Source organism: Podarcis muralis, chromosome 5 (genome assembly GCF_964188315.1).
Source record: "Podarcis muralis chromosome 5, rPodMur119.hap1.1, whole genome shotgun sequence".
Lineage (NCBI taxonomy): Eukaryota > Metazoa > Chordata > Lepidosauria > Squamata > Lacertidae > Podarcis > Podarcis muralis.
The window spans coordinates 71,028,786-71,044,508 of record NC_135659.1 but is presented as its reverse complement, the minus strand read 5'-3'; the positions used below and the strand labels follow the sequence as shown (position 1 = coordinate 71,044,508).

Genomic DNA, 15,723 nt, shown 5'->3' with positions numbered 1-15,723 from the left:
GACACGAGGAAGTTTTTTCGTGCCATGGACCTGATGTTTTCCAGTGACATTGAGCAGGGGGTGGTACGAAGGCAGTTAATGGCTTGCAAACAGGGGAGCCGATCTGTTCGTGAGTACTGGACTGAGTTTACTATGCTGATTCATAAATTGGGGTGGGACCTATCGGCGGAACCCATCCAAATGCTTTTTGAAGAGGGGCTTTCTTCGGCCGTTAAAGATGAACTTTCCCGGGGGCCAAGGGCGGAGTCTATGGACCAGCTGACCAAATCCGCGCTGGCCATAGGAGCGCGCCAGGAAGCGAGAGCTTTGGAAAGGCGGGAAGGGAAAGGAGAACGTTGGAGGGAACTGCGCATTCCGGACATTCCAGAGCCACCTTTCCCGCCGGCAGAGCCGATGGAAGTTGGAACAGCGCGGGCGCGCGCAGTTTCAAATCCCAGTGAAGGGCGGAAGAAGGAGGGAAAGAGCGCCAAGAAATGTTATCTCTGCCAACAGCCAGGGCACTTTGCCAGAGTCTGCCCACAAAGAAAGGAATGGCAAGGGATGGCAGGAGCTGTGGGGGAAAGGGAGGAGGAAAACAAGGAGCAAGTAAAAGCCAACGCCTGGCTGCCACCGTCGGGGCACAGCAGCCAGGCCAAAGAGCAGTGAAAGTGCCCACGCCAGAACCACCCAGACCTGCTTTAGTGATAGAAGTGTCACTAGAGCTGCCAAATGGACACCCCCTACAGGTCAAGGCGCTTTTGGATTCAGGCAGCTCCTGTAATTTTATGAGTAAGGAGTTTGCAGCTGAGCACCAGATACAGACCATCCCTTTAAGTAATCCCTTGCAGGTGACCACGATTGATGGCAGAGAGCTGTTGGGAGGAGAAGTTAGCCAACAGACTGTCCCGATGATAATGAGGGTGGCAAGGCACACCGAACGGATAGCGTTTAATGTGGCCACCTTGGGAGGAGCTCCCATCATCTTGGGGATGAGCTGGCTGGCGCTACACGATCCGCTAGTGGGCTGGCATCAGAGGGTGGTCTCCTTTGGGTCAGCGCATTGCCTAGAACACTGCAAGCAGGGGAAGGTTCAGGGCGGAGACAAAGTCACCCTAGCCGGGATGGAAGTAATGGGCAGAGGGAAGGTGCCCCCGCAATACGCAGATCTGAGCAACGTATTCAGCGAAAGGGAAGCAGACAAACTGCCGCCGCATAGACCCTTTGACTGTCAAATCAACCTACTCCCTGGGGCCCAACTCCCAGTGGGCAAGCTGTACGCCATGTCCGACAGGGAGATGCAGGAGCTGAGGGAGTTCATTGACAAAAACCTGAAGCGAGGTTTCATCAGAGAGTCCCGAGCGGTGGGGGGCAGCCCAGTGTTTTTTGTGGACAAAAAAAACACAGATAAGCCGAGACTTGTGTGTGACTTCAGGGCCTTGAATGCAGTGTCGGAACCCCTGGCTTTCCCTATGCCCCGAATTGATGACATTTTGACCAGGGTAAGGAAGGGAAAGATTTTTACAAAGCTGGACCTGCGGGGGGCGTACAATCTGATACGCATAAGGAAGGGAGATGAATGGAAGACCACCATGTTCACCCCTTTGGGAGCCTTTGAATACCTCGTTATGCCCTTCGGTCTACAAGGAGGCTCCGCGTGCTTTCAAGCGTTTATTAACCACGTTCTGGGGCCTTTGCTCTACAAGAACTGTGTGGCCTTTTTAGACGACGTGTTGGTGTATTCGGAGGATGAGGAGCAGCATGTGAGGGACGTTCGAGAAGTGTTGGGCAGGCTGCAAGCCAACCAGCTGTGGGTGAAACTGGAGAAGTGCCAGTTTCATACCAAGGAGGTGGAATTCCTGGGGTACCGCTTGTCAGACAAGGGATTGGCCATGGATCCAGGCAAGGTCCAAGCGGTACTGGAATGGAAGACACCGAAGACCAAGAAGGATGTGCAAAGATTCTTGGGGTTTGGGAACTTTTATCGGAAGTTCATCAAGAACTTTGCCCACTTGACGGCGCCCATCACCGACTGCCTCAGCAGCAAGAAGAAATTTGTTTGGACGGCGGAGGCGGAGCGAGCATTTGAAGAACTGAAAAGGGCTTTCGCCTCGGAAGAACAACTTCTGCATGTGGATTTACGAAAACCCATGAGAGTGGAAACCGATGCGTCCGACCGGGCGGTAGGGGCGGTACTTCTTCAACCGGGGAGGAGTATGTCAGAGTGGAGACCGTGTGCCTTCTTCTCGCGGAAGCTGAATAAATCCGAGAGGAACTACACGGTGTATGACAGGGAACTACTTGCCATTCACGAAGCGTTCCGGAGGTGGAGACATTTATTAATTGGGGCACAACAAAAGGTGCAAGTGTGCACCGACCACAAGAATTTAGAGTATTGGAGAACAGCTCGAGTGCTCAACCAACGACAAGTGAGATGGGCACAGGAATTCTCTAAATTCAACTTTGAAATTTGTTATGTGCCAGGTCCAGAAAACGTCAGGGCGGACGCTCTCTCACGCAAACCAGAGTATTGGGAGGGGGAGGGGGCGATTGAAGAGAGACATGTCATCCCTGAGGACCGCTGGGTGTGTGGGGCGGCGCTGGTGGGGCAACGAGAACTGGTAGAGGAAACGGAAAATGATGAATATGCCCAGGATAAGCTCAGAGGACTCAGGGGGGAGGGCGAGAGCCCCGAAGGTTTTGAGGAAAGAAATGGGGCATTGTATTACAAAGGGGCACTGTATATACCCGAAGGTGAATTGAGGGGGAGAGTACTCAAGCAGTTGCACGATAGCCCCACGGCGGGACATTTTGGGCAACACAAGACCATGTGGTTGGTTACCAGGGAATTCTGGTGGCCCAAGGTGAGGGAAGATGTAAGGGAGTATGTAAGAGGGTGTGACCAATGTCAGCGAGCCAAAGGGGAAAGACGGGCGCCGGCAGGGTTATTAGAACCATTACCCACACCAGAACGGCCTTGGGAAGCGGTATCAATAGATTTTATGACGGATCTGCCGAAGTCCAAGGGGAAAACAGCCATCATGGTAGTAGTAGACCTGTTAACAAAGATGTGCCACTTTGTAGCATGCTCACATGCAGTCACAGCGGAAGAAACAGCGAAGTTGTTTGTAGAACACATCTTTAGGTTGCACGGGGCTCCCTTGAGGGTGATCTCGGACCGCGGCAAACAATTTACTTCCAGGTTCTGGAGGAAGCTCATGAGCTTGCTGCACGTGGAAGTCAATTTTTCAACGGCCCGGCACCCTGAAACCAACGGGCAGGCGGAAAGAGCAAATGGCATTCTTCAACAATATCTGAGGTGTTATGTCAATGACAGAGAGAACGATTGGGTCGAAAAGTTGGCGCTGGCAGAATTTGCCTACAATAATGCGGAGAATGTGTCCACAGGGATGAGCCCCTTTTTGGCTAATTACGGGTGTCACCCCAGGGCATTTCCAGGGGAGGGAGGGGAGAGATGGAGCGTTCCAGCGGCTGAACATTTTGTAGAAGAGATGGAAGCGATCCATCATCAGCTCCAGCTCAACTTAGAAAGGGCCAAGGCACAATATAAGAAGCAGGCAGACAAGAACAGAAGGGAAGGTGAAACCATAAGGGTGGGGGATCAAGTGTGGCTGTCAACCCAAGGGTTGCCGTTCAAAGGGGGTTGTAAGAAATTGAGGCCCAGAAGATTGGGACCCTTTGAGGTCATTCAGCAGGTCAACCCGGTGGCTTTCAAACTCCGGTTACCCAACCACATGAAATTGCACCCAGTGTTCCACAGGTCGTTACTGTCACCATACAGGGGGGGACGTGAAGGGGAGCACGTCAGGGGACCAGCCTTGGAAGAGAGGGAACGCAGCAACCATGTAGCGGAAATCCTCGATTCCAGGTGGAAGGGAAATCAGGTAGAGTATTTGGTGGCGTGGGAAGGGGAACCGGAGTCAGAAAACACCTGGGTGACTGCAGGGGAGGTCAATGACGAGGTTTTAACAGAAACGTTCCACCAAAGATTCCCTAGGAAACCACAGCCGGTAGAAAGGTTTAGGAGGGAGTACTTCGGCACCACCGACGAGGAACAGGAAATGGAAGGATTCACGGAGTCGGAGTTGGAAGAGGGAATAGACTCCGAAGACGAGGAGTATCGAGAGACGAGGGACAGTAGCAGGTGGAGGGAAGTGTTCGAAACTTCGGACGATGAGGAAGGTTCTTTCAGGGGTTTTACTTCCTCCCAGCCCGGAGGGGAGGAGACGGGAGGGGGTGAAGGGGGCCCTGGAGGGGAGGTGGATGTCAGGGAACTGCCATCGGAAGGACAGGAGGTGCAAAGGCTCCCTCAGGTTGAAAGAGACGGAGCAGCTGAAGAGGGAACCAGTAGGGGGCGAGCAGGAACTTCCAGGGAAAGTGAGTCGGAGGGGTGGCTCAGAGACGTTTCCAGCGAAAACAGTGGAGAGGTCTCAGGACCTCCTATAGGGACACCCACGCCTCGCCGGAAACTGTCACGCAGAGAGTCCAGAAGACGTGTTTCCGTGAAAGAGCTTTTATGTTGGAAACGTTTCCGAAAGCAACCACTTTCGGATGCTACTAGCGATTGACGCAGCCATGCCGGAGGGGCTCCGTCACAGGCAGAGGTTTGAAAACCTGATCAAACTCTGAGGGACTTGCATTTTACGCACAAGCAGCTCATCATCCCACCACATGTACATTATCTTCAGTGACAAAACTGAAGAAATGTAAATATTATCAAGAGACACTAGTTCATCCATTGAAACATTTCAAAAATAAACTCTTTTTTTTTATAAACTTCCAATGCTACCAACCCTCATCTTTAGCAGACTGCAAACTGTCCAGAATGCATCATTTTAGATACATCATTTGCTATAGCCTTGATCTAGCCAAAACAAGTTCTCATGAAAGCATGTTTCCATAATACATTAACCCAAGAGAGACAGAATGATTAAAAATGAAATGTGTAGCTGTCTTTTCTAAACAAATGTCTAGTATCAGTGTTCTGCAGTGTCAAGGTTCAGCTCAGTCTCTTAAAAAAGATTGATTCTCAGTTTTCCTATACATGGTGGTCCTAAAGAAGCAGCATCAAAAAGCGAACTTTCCAGTATTCTCTATTTATATAACACAAAACAAAGTTCTACTTATCAATTCAGAACAATACAAATAATAAATTACTATTATTTGTTTTTAATGTGTGACATTTTAATGTATTTTTAATTTTTGTTGGAAGCCGCCCAGAGTGGCTGGGGTACAAATCATAAATTATTATAATGGACTATATGGAACTGGCGGAAATGACTGGCAGAATCCGAGACCAGGGAGAAGAGTCGGTGGAAGAAGATTGGAAAAAGTTTAAAGTCTGCTTACAGAAATACTGTAATATTAATGAATGTTAGAATGATGTTGGATAAGAAGTTAAGTGGTTTTTAGCTGTAATGCTATAAAGGAATATGAAAAAATGGATTATTAACAGGTAAAAAATTAATGTCATAATACTTTAAGATTAAAGTCTGGGACAAACAAAGAGGGAAAGGATTTGCTGAACTAACAAATTTGAACTGGAATACAAAAAAGGGAGGTGTGAGGAGGTCCGGGAAACAAGCAAATGAAAGATAAGTAATGGAAAGATGGAATTGTTTTTAACTATTTTTATTTTGTATTTTTCTTTTTTCTTTTTGTAATATTTTGAAAACCTTAATAAATATCTTTTTAAAAAAACAAATAATAAACTATTACTATATCACATTCTACTTTCAACCTCCATAAAGTCAGAATGAAAAAGTAATCCACTAGTTTACCCCCTTTTAAAGCATTCCTCATGATCAAAGTTTTTATTTCAGCCACTTGACAGGGGTCCTTTATTTCAAGGTACAGGGTATTGAAGAGTAAGGACACTATACCTCAGGGGAATGGGATATACCCTAACCATATTGTTCTTTTTTAATAATTTATTGATTAGAGTATGCTCCCTTCTAGAGTAAATACACTGTTCATGACTGTTTACAACATATAAAACATAATGCTTCCATAAAAATAACATAAAAATTCAGAATATATCCATATATGTGTCATAAAATAAAAGGTCACAATGAAATGGTCTTCAATAGCTTGCAAACAAAAAACAGCAAGGGAGAGAGCCAACCACATTTCACAAGGAAAGCATCCCACGATACCAGTTATTTAGAGGCCTCTTCTCTTATCCCACTCGGTTGTGCTTCCACTCTAGGAAAGACACAGAGAAGAACCATTTCTTCTGATATTAGAGAGCAACTAGGATGACATGGGAGAAGGCAATCCCCAAATGATCGACATGTTGACTCAAATGTCTTTTTCAGAGCCTCTTCCTAGATCCCTTACACTTGGCACCTCAAAAACAGTAATACTGTGATAACAATTAAAATGGTGTAAAGCAGAAGGTCTCACTGTGGCTTAGGAAACAGCCTCACGCCAGATCAGAGTATTTGTCCATGTAGTCTAGTACTGTCTACTCTAAATAGTCATGGAGATTCCAGATCCTGAATCAGAGATTATTTTTCAAGAAAGTGCAGCTGGGTGTTCTTTGTGCAGGAAACTCAGGCTGAACCCTGTACCAACTTCACAACAGTTTTAACACAAAGGCTGCAATCCTATACCCACTTACCTGGGAGTAAGCACCATTAGGCTCAATGAGACTTACTTCTGAGTAGACATGTATAGGATTGCACTGTATTACAGATCAGCAGACATTAGGTGAGGGGAGCAAAATCAATAAATACTATATGAACATTTGCAATCAGAACAAAGTTAATGTCAGGGAGTCAAACCGAACCCTTTTTTTAAAAAACTGAAAACCCACCATAATCAGAACCTACATAATCAATGGTGATGTTAGCTGTCTGCAAACTTTTATTATGCCCGAATTCAACTGTGATCCAATTTATAATTTCTGCCGTATTTATTAAACAAAATTATTTTAAAATGTCATTTTTATTTATTTATCATTTTTATTAAAGAATACCATGCTAATATTATGTGCTGTATAAATATATCATTTCCTAAATAGCCAAAAGTATCTGGACTGAAATGTTTGATGTTATATTCTAGTGAATGCAAAGCTGTACTATTTTTTAATGAGATACTTATCAATGTTGTCATATGGGTCTTTTTTAATGTGGAAAAACATAGAAATGGAATTTCTTCCATTACCAAAAATATCCTGTCCCACATCATTGTTTGAAACAAGAATGAGAACACAATAAGAAAAAAGGGCAGGTTATTAGTTTGGAATAAGGGTTTGACTAAAAACTGAAAAGATAGCACTTACTGACTCCAAAAACAAAGAATTATAATAAACTACTAATGCATTCACAGAACTACTATTGAGAAGAATGCAATGCTAAAATCATGGTTTACTGCTATAAGAACAAGCTGTAAAAGTATTGAGGAAAGCCTGATACTCTGAACCAGTTACTGAAATGCTACTGGTCTGATTGCAGTTGAATCAGAACCAGACCTGTACTGGAACTTTTGTTGGTTTGACTCCCTGTTTGTAGCACAATGTGACAGCATCACAAAAATGTATCCAAGTTTTATCATGAAATAAGAAATACCAGTTTTTTAATCTGTCTCGGGCTTCCAACTGGGCTCCCACTTCAAAGCTGATACCTCTTCTGTTTGGTGGATGTTTTCTCATTTTGTTATAAGCCGCTGCTTTTATTCCCCTGAAAAATGCAATTAAATATCAATCACCAGAACCTGTGTCAATTGCTAATCTGTCTAATCAGTTAAAATAATTCATATTCCAATGTTTCAATTATGTAAGTTTTCTTTGCATTCTTTATACTGTATGTTGAAAAGAGTGCCCTTTAATATATAGTCTCTTCATTACAAAGACTGGCTTTGTATACCCCAGATCTTACTAAAACTCATCTCTGGATGTCAAAGTTGAGCACCTGGGTATACTGTGGAAACAGTATCATTGTTGAGGGGCTCCCTCCGGTGTTCAGGTACCAACATATCTGTAATGCTTCTCAAATTAAATTCTTTGTGGTCAATATTTTATTGATAATTCAGCACAGTTTTGTACATCACTGTTTGTTCTTTCCAGTCCTACCTGTCTACACTTTGCTCCATGTGCTATGCCCACCACCTTTAGAGTTTACTGTGTTGTTGCCACGTAACATGTTGTTGAATGTAACTGCTTACCACCTGGATTGTCATCTCTAAAAGTTTCTCTAATAGTACGTATTTATTTATTTATTTTTTAAAAAAAATCCTTGCCATATGGACCAGGTATCATGCAGAACAAATTTTGAGTAACCACAAAGCTGATGCATTGTCTGAAGAGGTCCTTAATTTCAATCCTGCAAGTTTACAGATATGATGCACTGAACAGTGGTAGCTTTTACACAGTACAGGAATCTTAGATTTAGTGTATGTAGTGTATTACAGAGAACTGAACAGATGCTACTGGATTATCTGGGTTATCTGATATATACTGCTAAATATATTATATTTTCTGCAATGCCTTTGTTCTTGCACTTTTTGCTTCAAGTTCATGCTAACAGCACTACATTCTTTTACTGCTGCAATTTTGTTAAGGTTGTTTTGTGATTTATCAATGCCTTCATTAACACCATAAGTCTCAAACTAATGAACAGTGGCATATAAAAGCACTGTTCTGGAACAGTGATCTGGAACATGCACACCATTGATCTAGAACATGAAAATCATTTGCAAAATGAAACAGCCTTGACATGGTGGCTCTTCATGACTTGTGTTTTAGACATTACAATAGAACTGCAACGCCTTTTTCTAAAAGCTTTCATCGCCCCCACCCTTGGTAACTGGAACATTTGTTGACTCCTAGAGTTGTTCTAAGTTTGATGTACAGCTTAAAATCATAATTTTAAAATGCTATTGTGAAGTAAACTACAATTTTCTGCTGAAATTTGAGGTGCTATAGATGTGAGCTACCAAGAAGCAGTGGGCATTAACAATGTTTCAAATATTAAAAATAATGTTTTGCTGGTTTACATGGCTCTGTCAACAGCATAACAATTAGACTACAGTAACAAATCCTATACACACAGAGACAAGCCAAAATTTGATAGCCAAGCCAAAATTTGCAGTTGTCAGTAGCCTGCCAAACTCGCTGAATCCAATTAAGTCACTGTGTTGGTGGAAAGACTGCTCATGTAACAGATTTTCCCCTGTGCTCCCCATACCCCCCAAATCTACTTCAGAAGGTTGGGGGTGCAGGAAGAAGATAGGGGACGTCCCATTGCACTAACGTAAGTCATTCTACTCATGCAGTGCCTTTGCTAGGCTTTAGAGGCATGCAGTTGAATCACTCAGTAAGCCCAGCACAGGTGTAGGGAACATCGCCACCCATCAAGCTCTGAACTAAAGGTGGTAGGTGAGCTTGCTTTTCTGGACAGCCCAGCACCAAGAAGAGCAGCCTTAGCCTTCTCCAACTGGGACCTGGTATGACAGGGATCTTCCCCATAGCTGGGCTGTGCTTCCAGTACAGTCCAACATCAGGGACAATCCCTACTCCCCATCCACGTCCAAGGCAGAGAGGAGGGCTGGGCTTTGTCTTGTCATACATACCAGCGAGTGATGAGACACACACTGAGTAGGGTGTCTTAATACAACTGAAGAGTGGCAACACATCTCCCATATTAAATGCAATGCAAACATGATCCTGCTTAGCCTTCTCTGCACATCTAAAAAAAATAAATTACTGAGACATATGGAACCATGAGCTAAAATGTAACTTGAAGACTACTAAGCATGTGAAAAAGAATGACACCCTCTTCTCCTAAATAGCTGCACAACCGAAAAGAGAATTGAGGCTTCCCTAAGCTTCTGAAACTGGACCCCTACCCAAGGCCTATATGGTGCAGTGATGCAACCAAATACATATTTATTGAATGTAATTTGTTCCCACTTTAGGCAGAAATAGAAGACTAAAAGACACACAAACACATTGCTAAGGTTTCTCCTTCTGTAACGTGTTGCTGGTGAAAATCTGGTCTTGGTTAGCACAATTATTTGTGGTAACTGTATTTTGCCTGCCAGATCACCACTTTGATGAACACTATGTTTTATCAGACAAAAAGCTTTGAAAGATTCAAAACAAGATTCCAGAATTTTACACGTCAGCTTATTTTATTGGTCTTGCAGTGCTCTCTCTCTCTCCCTGAACACGCACAAACACACAAGCTGCAAACTATCAAAGATGTATATGTGGATAGCCAATCCTGCTACTATGGAACACACTAGAATGGGACATTCATAACCATGTGCCTCCCTTCTCTGACTTAAAAGGCCAGTATGTAAAGCAAACCTTAGAGCTACCTTAGAGCTAGGCATGCAGAGCAAGATGCTGGCAACTAGCTCCAGTCAACAGCTGCAGAGTGTCCTACTGTTTCTTATCCAGAAAACCAACCTATTAGACAACTGTACAAGGTATAATTTCCCACACCTCTTTGTAAACCAGGCAGACAGGGTTTCTCCCTTAATACAATACTATGTATTCAATATTTAACACAAAAGAAAGGAAGTCTTGTCCATCTGTGCCACTGGATTCTGGGTCCAGAAGGCATAGACAGAGATATGTAGCAACTTAGCTCAGCTCTGCATATGGGGAAAATGAATGAAGGGACAGGAAAGCTTTGACAGAGCCGGGCAAGGAGCAGATTTCATGTGAGAGAAAAAGGGGGTGATTGATATTTCTATCTATCTTGTTCTCTTTTTGGTTCAGGGTGGGTTACTAAAAATTTTGTCTTTAGGCCGAAGAAATAACTGCCTAAATTTCTAAGCCTACAGAGCACTATTAGCAAGAACTACTGTACAGAAACTGTCAAGCAGGCCTCCAGTAGCGGCTATCAGGTACATAAGCAGCAAGTATTTTTAAAAAAATAAGTTTTAAGGTCTCCTTAGTCCCCTTTGAATGTAATGCCTAGCCAGAGGCTGTAACCCAAAGCAGCTAATCCAATAGTCACCAAAGGGACCATGACACCTCGCCAGTGGAATATAACTACAAGATAAATCAAAAGCCTTCACGGGCTTTCCAACTGAATGGATGAAGGAGCCTGAATCCATTTTAAGCCATCTGTGTGAATTGAGTGTGTGCTGAATCCTCATGCACAGGGCATAATATGGTCTCTTAAAATGTGTGGTCTCCGCTTCCTAGGTGGTTCTCCCTCAAACAGAAACTACTTTATCCCCAAAAGCTTTAAGACATTTAATATGTAGATGCAATTAAATGTATTACAGAATGCTGAGCTGCTCATATTAGTGACTTTCCCACCAGATAAGTGCTTTCCACCATCAACTTCTTAATAGCACTGAAAAGTAACCTAGTTTTCAAGACCACTGCATTTTATTTATTTTGCCATGCTGAGCATGAACATACCACAGCCAGGTGAGTTCAGGACATGCACCAAGGCTAGCATTTGTCTATGGACAGCTATGCTTTATTACTGGAGTCCAAAGGCTATTTCCTCCCACAATGGAACTGACTAGATCCAACTGACTTTGGTCAAGTCAGTTTATTATTGGACTATTATCATCCTGCATTATTCATTTTATGTATTCCTCCTTGCACTTTGTTCCTGGTCTCACCAAAGGCCTGTCTCTATAATTCTGTTTTTCAACACCCTGAACCGATTCTATGATAATAATCATGCTTCCATACAACTGCACATTCTATTTCCTTTGCTGTATCCAGCCTGGAAAAGATTCAGCAGTCAGAACCTTTATGTTCCATTTCCACAATGCACAGAATGTCTGTAATACTATGTCTCTGTCTGAAGACCAATCCAAAAGAGAGGGATAGTATCTGCACATCAAGCTCTGTTCTTGACAAGCAGCCATGGACTCCAAGTGCCAGGTTAAAAAAGAATGATTTTATACTGCAGTAATGATTTAAAGATTTAAAGAAACGACAGATGATCACACTATTTTTCATATTAACTGCTCCTGCTAGTTTACTCATGTTAATGTGTGGTAGACATTATGGGGCCCAGTAGACATAATGCTAGCTCCCTAAACTGCAGGTGGGAGTGACCCATGCTTGGGAATATACAAACTGCCCTCTTTCTCCTCCACTTTTTGGCACAGGTTTTCCTATTTTTTCTCTTGTTCACTTAACTGTAGGTTACCATTGCATCTGTACTGATATTTGCCATGATTAATGCTGACCAGGGTTTGGAAATACAGTCTTAAGTGCAGTTATGAAGGGACCTTTTTATATGATTAGCATTAACTGTGCTTAGTACCACTGTATGAAACTGGGTATTTTCAAGTTTGGCTGTAAAATTTCATGGTGGTTTATGAATTGGAGCATATCAATGTCCTACAATGTTTCTGCATGCCTTCATTCCCACTCACTCCACCATGTAGTCACTGAAGTAATTACATAATGTGCTTTTACTATACTACAGTGGAACCTCGTGTTACGTACCGTCCTCCTTGTGAACGCTTCAGGTAACGAGCTCCGCTAACCCGGAAATAGTTGCTCCTGGTAGCGAACTTTGCCCTGGGATGTGAGAGCATCCCGGTGGCACGCGTGCAGTGGGAGGCCCCATTAGCAAAAGCACAGCTCAGGATAAGAATGGTTTCATGTTAAGAATGGACCTCTGAAACGAATTAAGTTCGTAACCAGAGGTACCACTGTATACTATACTTTTTTCTGATGAATGTGCCTAGTGATATATTGGTCCAATTTATATTTATATTAGTCATACACCTTATGTGCAAATTGCTTTGAGATGGTGGTTAACCAATTAATAAATAATACTTATTTCATGATGATTATGATTTCTGTTTTATTAGTATATCAGTGGTTCTCAAATTGGAGGGTGGAAGAGACAAAACACCTGAATGGGGTAAAACATTAAAAGGCAAGATAGTATCATTGAAGATATTGAAGCTTTCTCCTTTCACTAGCCAAGGTTTGTGGGCTGAATGCCTTCTGGCAGACATCACTGACTGATGCACACTGAGTTTGTAAGAGTGACTGCATCCCCACTATCTCATCATACCACTCTCATCAGAGAAGAAGGTTGCTAAGATAGATAGGGTGCCTTGTGCGTAACGTTAGAAAGCATATTCTTCTCTAATAGCAATAATTTGATTAGTATCAAACATATACTAATGAAGCAGCAGAATGAACACAACTGTTTACGAGCTTCTCCACACAATCACTTGTAGCATACATTACTGGAGTTGGTTTACAGAGCTACATGGCACAATGAAATAAAGAAGTTTGAGATACACTGAGATAAATAATATAATCATAAATACTCAGTGGTGACATGTGTTGTGCATCATACCATAAGTAATGGCAAGAACAAATAAAATCTCACCCAGTTCACCCCCCGCAATTTGCATGCCCTCATCAGAATTGGTCAGTCCAAAGTAGGAGTGGTGAATGTCCATGATGCCTGACACAATTAGGGTCCCTTGCAAGTGGATGGCCACAGCCAGGCTGCGCTGAAAAACACACCTGCAGGTAAGAAAAGGCAATTGCTACATAAGGCCAAGACCATCACTACTACTGTTTTAACATTCCTATAAAAACAGGCAGCATTCCTGGAGCAAAGATTTAGAAAATATCTTCCTTGACCCACACCCTGTCCCAAATGCAGAAATGTATTAACAATTCTAGGTACACACACTGATCTCAACCCCAAAGTGGAATTTTGAAGGCAAAAATAAAAGGATTCCCCTTGAATTGAATTTCCTTATCTTTAAATAATGCTGTGTAATGTAATATAAACCTATCAAAGGATTAGGGATGAGAAAAGTATTCTTAACTACATAAAACCTCTAAAACTAATGGGCTACATTCAAATGTTTCTCTCCATTTAGCATGTAATTTAAGCACATATGATCCTTTAAGTCTTTACTGACACATTAATGTATTTTTTTAAAAAGTTGTTGCCTGGTATATAACCCAAAATACTTTATTTGTATTGATTACATTTAAAAAACTGTTAAATACTTGTATGAAGAGAGCTGAGGCAGTGGCAGATGAGACGATTACCTCACCCCCATTAGATAACTGGCACTAGCAGGCATGGAGACAGATGGAGGTTCTGCAGGTGACACTGCACCTATGGGCAACAATTAACTGGTGGTGATCCCATTCCCACTATGGCTGACTACTCTTTGTTCCTTTCCAGTTTCCCTATCTCTTCCCCCAGGATTCTGCTTCCACATTTCTTTTTATTACCTAGATCTGTTTATCCAGGACTGACTACTTACTGAGGATTCATGCACACTTTTAACTGTGCAGGGCAAACCCTCAATTTAGTTACTGCCTCCAGGTATGGGAAGTATAACCAGGAAAGGGGGGGGGGAGAGAGAAACTTGAAATAACTAATTGTTATGGTCCAACCATTTCGTGAGATTTGGTCTTACAGCAGCAGCTGGCAGCTCGCCCCTGCAGAGGTAAGTAACCCATTAAGAATGTCTGCCTCCAGAGATTTCAAGAATGAAGCAGGTCAGATGACAGCTAGAGCACATATGGTGCAAGACTTGCCACAAATGCAATTGAGCGCATGCTAAAGGGCATGACTGTGCCTACTGTGAGGTGATAACGGGTGGCGAAGAAAGTATACTCTGTCACCTCCATCTCATCCTTAAGTAGCCATGGAACAGAGGTTAACATCCATCCGAATAAACAGGAGTATAGGAAGTCTGCTGTGGTAAGTTTACAAGACACTTCAATGATGAAATTTACTGAATCCATGATGATTTGGACAACACGGCTGTGAAAAGTCTAGATAAAGTGTGGTTTTGTGAAAGCAGTTTTAGCTTCTGAGGTCTGGGGATGTGAGACAAGGTGCTTGCAGCTGTTTGACTGACCTGGCAACTTCTCAACCTTTTCTCATTGTGGCTGATCTGAACAAGCTTGTGACAGGTGTTGTGTTTTACTGGGTAAGTCCAAGGCATGGTAAATGCACATCTGTGTGCAGAAGAAGTGCCTGCCATCCTTAAAGAAGCAATATTAGGCCTACTCTTGAAGAAGAAGAAAAACAACAACCTGGTCACAGGGGCTTATGACAACTACTTTTTAGGGAAGATGTTTAAGAAGGCTGGTGGTGGCAGCAGTTTGGCTCCAGGTGCTCCAAGAGCAAGGTGGGCCGATATTTTCATACCCAGTGGGCCACAAGAATACTTTGTTCGGGAACCCATGGGCCGCACACTGTCTTGTCATGCAGGGATGGGGAGGCCAAAATTTGATCCCGCTCCACCCACCTCTCATGCTGCCTTCCAAAAGCCAGGTATGTGAGGTGCTGCGCTTTGGGAAGGAGGTGTGAGGACTCTAGGACCCTATCAGAGCCCTCATGCATCCTTTCCAAAGTGCCTCACTTACCCAGCTCTGAGAAGGCAGTGTGAGGGCTGGGAGGGGTCAAATGTTGCTGATGGCTGCCAAAGAAAGCCCTAGGCCTTGGGCCGTGTGTTGGATCATCCTGTCCTAGAGGAAACTGATTATCTAGACTCATTCCAGTCTGGGTTCAGAACTGATTTGGCCTTGGTTGCCTAATCATTTACTTTCACAGAGGTTCAGGTAGGTAGCCGTGTTGGTCTGATGCAGTCAAAATATAAATATATATATATATATATATATATATATATATATATATATATATATATATTTGCTTTCGTATATATATATATATATATATATATATATATATGCATCCAGTAGCACCTTAGAGACCAACTAAGTTTGTTTTTGGTATAAGC

The 15,723-nt window shown here is 43.1% G+C and overlaps 1 protein-coding gene across 3 annotated transcripts in view; it reads right to left on the bottom strand.

Moving 5' to 3' along the window:
- The window catches only part of PHF20 (PHD finger protein 20), a 48,517-nt gene that overhangs the window by 28,024 nt on the left and 4,770 nt on the right, over positions 1–15,723 (bottom strand). For 2 of the 3 annotated variants that reach the window (XM_028734805.2, XM_028734807.2), the window contains exons 2-3: positions 13,335–13,474; positions 7,569–7,679 (exon numbers count right to left, since the gene is read on the bottom strand). In XM_028734805.2, the coding sequence (XP_028590638.2) occupies positions 7,569–7,651 (83 nt within the window). In that variant the 5' untranslated portion in view covers positions 7,652–7,679; positions 13,335–13,474. The remainder of the gene's footprint in view (positions 1–7,568; positions 7,680–13,334; positions 13,475–15,723) is intronic. The other variant, XM_028734806.2, reaches the window with a different exon arrangement.